General features: G+C 45.8%; 1 protein-coding gene across 1 annotated transcript; it reads left to right on the top strand.

Moving 5' to 3' along the window:
* Nucleotides 1-343: 343 nt before the first annotated feature.
* On the top strand, nt 344-6,035 carry SRP9 (signal recognition particle 9). Its single transcript, XM_066547782.1, has 3 exons — nt 344-461; nt 2,996-3,064; nt 4,334-6,035. Exons 1-3 carry the CDS (start codon nt 390-392, stop codon nt 4,451-4,453), a joined length of 261 nt encoding a protein of 86 aa, XP_066403879.1. The 5' UTR covers nt 344-389; the 3' UTR covers nt 4,454-6,035.
* The last annotated feature ends 306 nt before the right edge of the window (nt 6,036-6,341 follow it).

Below are 6,341 nucleotides of genomic sequence, written 5' to 3'. Positions count from 1 at the left end.
CACGGCCCTCACCTCCCGCCGGGCCCCCAGCTCCCCGCCGGCCCACCCGCCTCCCCAGCGTCTCCCATGGCCTCCGAGCGTGAAGTTATCATGGAGACAGCCCGTACCTGGCCTGGCAGAGCCCCGCAGGTGCCAGCCTCGGGCGGGTGGGCGCTCCGCCGGCGGCGGGGCTCGAACCCGCCACCCTCCTCCCCAGCTCGGGCCGCCACCGGGCGCCTCTCCCCGCCGCGCCTGCAGGGGTCGCTGTGGCGGGAGCGCGGAGTTACGCGCGCCGCGATTGGGCGGCGCTGAGCCGCGGGCCAATGGCGGGCGCCGTCTCATCCGCGCTCCCGCCCACCCGCCTCCGGTGCCATCTTGCCGCGGCCGCGGGCAGCCGAGCGGGCTCGGCCATGCCGCACTTCCAGGCCTGGGAGGAGTTCACCCGCGCCGCCGAGAAGCTCTGCCTCGCCGACCCCATGAAGGTGGGATAGCCCGGCCGGGAGAGGAGGGTGCGCGGCCCGGCCGCCGGAGCGGCGATGTGGAGGCGGCTCCAGCTGCGCGCAGCTCGGCGGGGGCGGCGGGCGGTGTCGGGCTGGGGGGGGGTCGCTGGTGGCTGCGCGGGGGAGGCAAGAATCGCTGAGTCTCAATCATTTAGCTTGGAAAAGACTTCTGAGATCGTCGAGTCCAACCTATGGCCGAATCAGCCATATTAGGTGGACCATAGATAACCCCAAGTGCCACGTCTGCTTATTTTTGAACGCTTCCGGGGATGGTGCCTCCACCGCCTCTCTGGGCAGCCCTTTCCAATGTTTAATCACCTTTTCTATGAAGATATTTCTTCTAATATCCGCCCTAAACCCCTCCTGGCACACCTTAAGGCACTGTGGAGGTTGCACCCTCCTGTCAGGGAGTTCGGGGAGCGATAAGGTCATTCCTGAGCCTCCTTTTCTCCAGGCTGAGCAGCCCCAGCCCCATTGCCCTGCTCTGGGCTCCCTCCAGCACCTCCGTGTCCTTCCCGCAGTGACCGCCCAGAACTGGACACAGCACTGGCAGCGTGGCCTCAGCAGTGTCGAATACAGGGAAGAAGCACCTGCGAGGAGGGGATTACTCGCTGGTGTTGCAGCTGAGCATCCTTTTTTTGTGGAACGGGAGGAAACTCTCATTTACAACCCCGAGAGCATCCCTAGGGAACGGTGTTTCAGGTGTTACTGGCAGCTGGGATGAACCTCAAGGGCTGAATTTCAAAGACATTGAGCTCATACCTCTGTGTTGGAAACCGAGGTTAAGAGTTCTGCTGAAGTATCAATAATTAGTTTATGAGTTTATAGCATTTAACACCTGTATTTGAATTTGTCCTTTCATAAGGTCAATACGTTGCATTGTTGCTTGCAGTGACGTTTCAGACTGGAAGGTGTTTGCATCCTAAAGAATAATTCCTCAAGGACTTAACTTCTTGGTTTATGACTGTTTTCTTCTTTCTGGTCACTTTTTGGGAGCGTGGTTTATGCAAATATTAAAATTAACCTCAGTCTTCAGAAAAAGCATTGTAGTTCACCTACAAAGCAGCACAAAAATGTGATGTGAAACTCCCACCTGAGAAATCTTGATTAAAAAAGGCCTAGTGTTCTTCACCAAAAATAGGGGAACTAGAGAAACCTTCAGAAGATTAAATTAAATCTAATTATTTAAAGCAGATTAGCTCTGCCTTTTAATTAGCACAGAGACACCATATGTGATTGCTGCTGATAATAAAATTGCCCAGTTTGGCCTTCCTAGGCTCTGTGACATTCCATTGAATGAAAGAATGGATTGACACTGCAGCCAGGAGTTGCTCTTCCCCTTTCCTTAAAGGAAATCTCTTCCCATCCATGGCAGTGAATTTGTCTGGCTACAGAGGGGTTTACATAGGCCCTGTTGTCGTTGCACAAGTACCCTCCTGTTGATTTGGCAGAGAATTAGCCCCAGGAATTTCGTAATTGGGCTTGCTGGGAAGCTGAAGGAAGAGCTGTGGGCGATGGGTGTGTGTGTTCTGCAGCCAGGTACTGAGTGGTCTTGCCTTGGCAGGAGCAGGTCATTGATACACTCAGTGTGTTCCTGCTGCCTGTGGCAGCCTCTCCTGTGCTTTTGGGACTGCTCAGCAGGGAGCTGTGCTCTCACACTGCTCAGGAGGTGGCAGTTTGTCAAACAGAAAGGGTCAACCTGTGATGAGATCCGCTCTGGAACAGGAATTCCAAAATGTGTTTGTAGTAAAGGAGGTTGTTGACCATTAGCACAAATCACTGTACAATAAAAACTGTTTGCAGTGTGAGTTCAGAATGCTCTCAGAGGCAACCTTGCTTTGTTTCTGATGTTAGCCGAGGCTGCAAACTGCTCAGGAGGAACCATTTAATGCTCAGCCACTGAGGATGTGGATTTTTACCAGTGTGGCTTTGAGAACTTTGGTGCTTTGAGGGTCCAGAGGGGCTGGGTGGGTTAGAGCTCAGGGCAGGTGACTGCAGGAGTAGCTGTGATAATTACCATAGCAGAAAAAGTGGTGATGTTGAGCCTGCCTCACTCAGCTGATCCCTTTCAAGTCTTCACGTGGAGCTGCTCTTTTCTGAAGTGTTTCAAGCCTACAAACAGGCCTCCAGTTGTTTTTTCTGGAGTGTGACACACAGCCAGAGGTGTCTCCTCTCAACATGACTCTCATGGTTTGTCCTGCCTGTCTCCAAGGTCTCTGCAGCTGCTGTTGCTGAATTTGCAGGGTTTTTGAACATGCCCAATGCTGATGCTGCTGGAAAACCAGCCTGGACTGTAAGGCAGGGAAATGTGGTGGGTCAACTTCCACACCACCTTGGCTGTGGGATTACATGCAGCTCCCACAGCACCAGAGCTGAGGGCTGCCACAGAGGTGCTGAAAACATGGAACAGAACATAATTATCCTTAAGGATAGTCTGAGTGTGGGCAGATTGCCTTCAATACATGCTGAGAATTGTTATCTGTCAGTGCTAATTCCTAAAATGTTTTTCGTTTCAGGTCCGTGTTGTCCTCAAATACCGACACTGTGATGGGAACCTCTGTATCAAAGTTACAGATGATGTGGCTGTAAGTACAGAGCACATTCCCCTTTCAGAGCTTCTTGTGCCACTCACAGACTCGTGTTTTGCTGTCAGTCACCTTGGGAGCTCTTGGACACTGCCTTGAGAGTGTCTGACAGTTTGCTAAAAACTTGTACTCAGCCTTCTCTCGTTGCTGTGTCTGCATTGACACTGACCAGTTCAGGAGCATTTTCAAACTGGTGTTTACTGCTGTGAGTGGGGTCTTTTTTACCTGCTCAGAGTGGTGAAGTCTTCCAGCCATAGCTGAAGTTCCTTCTTTGTGATTATGAGACTGAGTGACAGCAGTGTTACAGCTAAGGAGTTGTTTTTCTGCAGTGCAGGCTATTCTGGTATTCTGCAGTCCAGACACAGTATTCTGCCCTTCTCTTGCCTTCAGACTTGGAAAAGAGTCAAATTTCTTCTTTCCAGGAAAAGTAGTCTGGCATTGGAATTTCAAGTGCCTGGAATGGATGTGAAACTCCAGTAAAGGCACTTCTTGATAGGGGCTTAACATGGGTGAGCTGTTGGGTGTGGGGCACTGATAACAAGGAATTTAAGGGTAATTTTTTGGAAATCTCCTGTAGGGAAAGTTGGAGTGAGGTGATTCACAAACTCTTCTGGGGTATAGGCTACCTTACCTGCTTTCAGTCAGAAAAGGATGTTACACCAGGTGGGAGAAATGGGGACTGGTTTCAGGATTTTGGTTGGGTTGTTTTAGTGTTTGGGGTTTTTGTTTGTTTGGGTGTTTTTTTTATTTTAATCAGATTCTGTGTTCCCTCTTTAGGGCTGTCTTAGAAAAACAGGTTTTGCTTTGGGTAGAGGATCCCCTTCAATGGGAAATACTGAATTTTGTGGCCCTGGCAGTGTAACATTAAGGACTGTGAAAAGCAAAATAAGCTTGCTTTCAGAATATAAAGAATTGGCAAGTAACTTCAGGTTTAAAATCTGTTTCTATGTTTAGACAACACAAAAAAAGGGCAGCTTTAAAACCCAAGTTTTAACAGCTTTTTGGAGCTAGAAGAAACTAGGATAAATTCTGAGTTTCCCTGTTTTCAATATGGGAGGCATGAGCATTAGGGAGAAGCTTAAAAGCAAACACAGATATGTTTGTGCTCTGAAACAGGGTGGATGTGTTGGTGCTGCCTCCTGGTAACTGCTGAACATTTCAATGCTCTCCTTGTTTAGTGTGTTCCAAGCACAAATGAATACATAGCAGCTACAAACAAGGTAAAAAGCAGTAGAAGTGAGATCTGATATCAGGAACTTTGTCTTGCAGTGTTTGCTGTACAGAACAGACCAGGCACAAGACGTGAAGAAGATTGAGAAATTCCACAGTCAGCTCATGCGACTCATGGTGGCCAAGGAGTCCCGCAGTGCTGCCATGGAAACAGACTGAAGGGCTGCCAAGAAAATCACTGCTCTGCTCATATTTCACTGGAAACAAATCTTTGGGATTGCAACAACAACAACAAAAAAAACTAAAACTGGGGCAGGAGATACTTTTATGTACTGAAGTGGACTGATGACAAGTCTGAAGCATTTTCATTCCTCAGACTCCACTTTGGAAATCTAGGAAAATAAGTGCTTTCAATTGAAAGCTTATATTTATTTTTGGGTATTAAGCAACTATTCTTACACATTAGGTATGCTAAGAAGACAAGTAAATATTTTAAATCTACAGTATGTTAATGCAAATTTGATAGGCCACAGGCATACTTCTGGAAAGTTACTGTAAAATTTCATATAGATTTCATTGTGTTCATACCTTATGCTGGTGTATTCTGAAAATGAGAGGATTTATTAATCTAATACTGTAGCATGGTGGCTGGGTTTAATAAATATTTACATACATTATATAAATCTGTTGGGTTTAGAATAACAGATGTTTTCTGAACTGAAATGTTGAAATTGCCAATTTGTATTACCACTGTCGCTGGCAGCACTCAGTCATAAGATGTGCAACATTATCCATAATGCAGTTTGCAGAACTCTTTTATTGGCTAAGTGGTTAAACTTCTGTATCTTAAAAATTAAAACAGAACCTCACTTGAATATTCCTAGAGATCTATGAGAAACTGGGAGGGTTTTTTTCTGCTTGTGCAAATACTGTTACTAAAAAACAGTCAGTGGCTTTTTTACATACTTGAACTATTTTCTACTAGCAGGGGTTTGTTTTCCCATCCTTGCTTCAGGCAGAGTTGAAGTATATCAGCAAGACAAATTGTAGAAGCTCTTGCCTATTATGCTAATAGAAAATATCCAACTGAACAGTACCCAGATTCCTTACTCCAGCAGCATTTTAACTGCAATTTCAAATGTTACATGTGGCAGGTGGATGTCAGCCAAATGGATGAATGGATGCAAACACCTTAATAAATACTTAAATACCACTGTCAGAAATAGACCAATGCTCCTGTAGCTTAGATGTGTTTCTCTCAGTAACCTCGGGTAGGCTGATGGAAGCTTTAATTGTCTCTTGTAAAAAAGCTTTTTGTTTGAAAACCCAGTAGCTAAAATTGATACTTGCTTTAACTAAGTCTTGCATACTTGAAAACAGAGGAACATTTTCATGTAATTAGGCTATTGGTATAACTAGGTGCTTTCAGAACTGATTTTTTTTGGGGGTTAAACCAAGCCACAAAAGTAAAGCAGGACCATACTTGTAGTGGCATTTTTTATATAACTAAACAATCTATTTAGGTAGCTACCTGCTGTCACTTACATAAAAATAATGGAGCTACTGGGAAGCAGTGGACTTTCCACATTTGCCAAAAGCTTGGAAAAAAACCCACCAGGCTTGAATGTTGCATTAGAGTACCCTTTCAGCTGAACATAGAATGTTGCACGTTGTTGGAAAATACTGCAGCACTAAATTCCTGGTGAGTGCTCAAAATTCTGGTCTGCAACAGTGACTGGTATGTGTGTAACATTTTTGTATTGGCTTTTGAAATATAAATAAAGCCAGAGAGAAGGCTGGACTCGGTTCATTGTTAAACTTTCATGAGTTACTGTAATACTGAAATTTTTCTTTGGTGCTCCAAATAACTTTCCTAATAATTTGCAATAAAGTAGTAGAGAGACTGGGTGTCCCAAGTGGCTGAAAGGCTTCAGCTTCAGCAGGTTTTAGAGGATGAGCAATTACAGCACTGTATATTAGAGCAGCAGTTTTCAGACAAAACAGGCAAGGGGATACATTTCTACTTTTCTAAATTCAGAAATTATTTCCCTAAAATCTTGGAGAAATACTGTTGCCACTTTTGTAAGAGTGATGTGTCATTAAGCTT

This window comes from Molothrus aeneus, chromosome 3, assembly GCF_037042795.1.
Source record: "Molothrus aeneus isolate 106 chromosome 3, BPBGC_Maene_1.0, whole genome shotgun sequence".
Lineage (NCBI taxonomy): Eukaryota > Metazoa > Chordata > Aves > Passeriformes > Icteridae > Molothrus > Molothrus aeneus.
The sequence above is the reverse complement of the archived record's forward strand: the minus strand, read 5'-3'. Positions and strand labels throughout refer to the sequence as shown.

Coding starts and splice junctions, on each gene's coding strand:
- SRP9 (XM_066547782.1), top strand. CDS start 390: ATGCCGCACTTCCAGGCCTGGGAGGAGTTCACCCGCGCCGCCGAGAAG. Junction 462..2,995: donor GCCTCGCCGACCCCATGAAG/GTGGGATAGCCC, acceptor TTTTCGTTTCAG/GTCCGTGTTGTCCTCAAATA. Junction 3,065..4,333: donor AAGTTACAGATGATGTGGCT/GTAAGTACAGAG, acceptor TTTGTCTTGCAG/TGTTTGCTGTACAGAACAGA.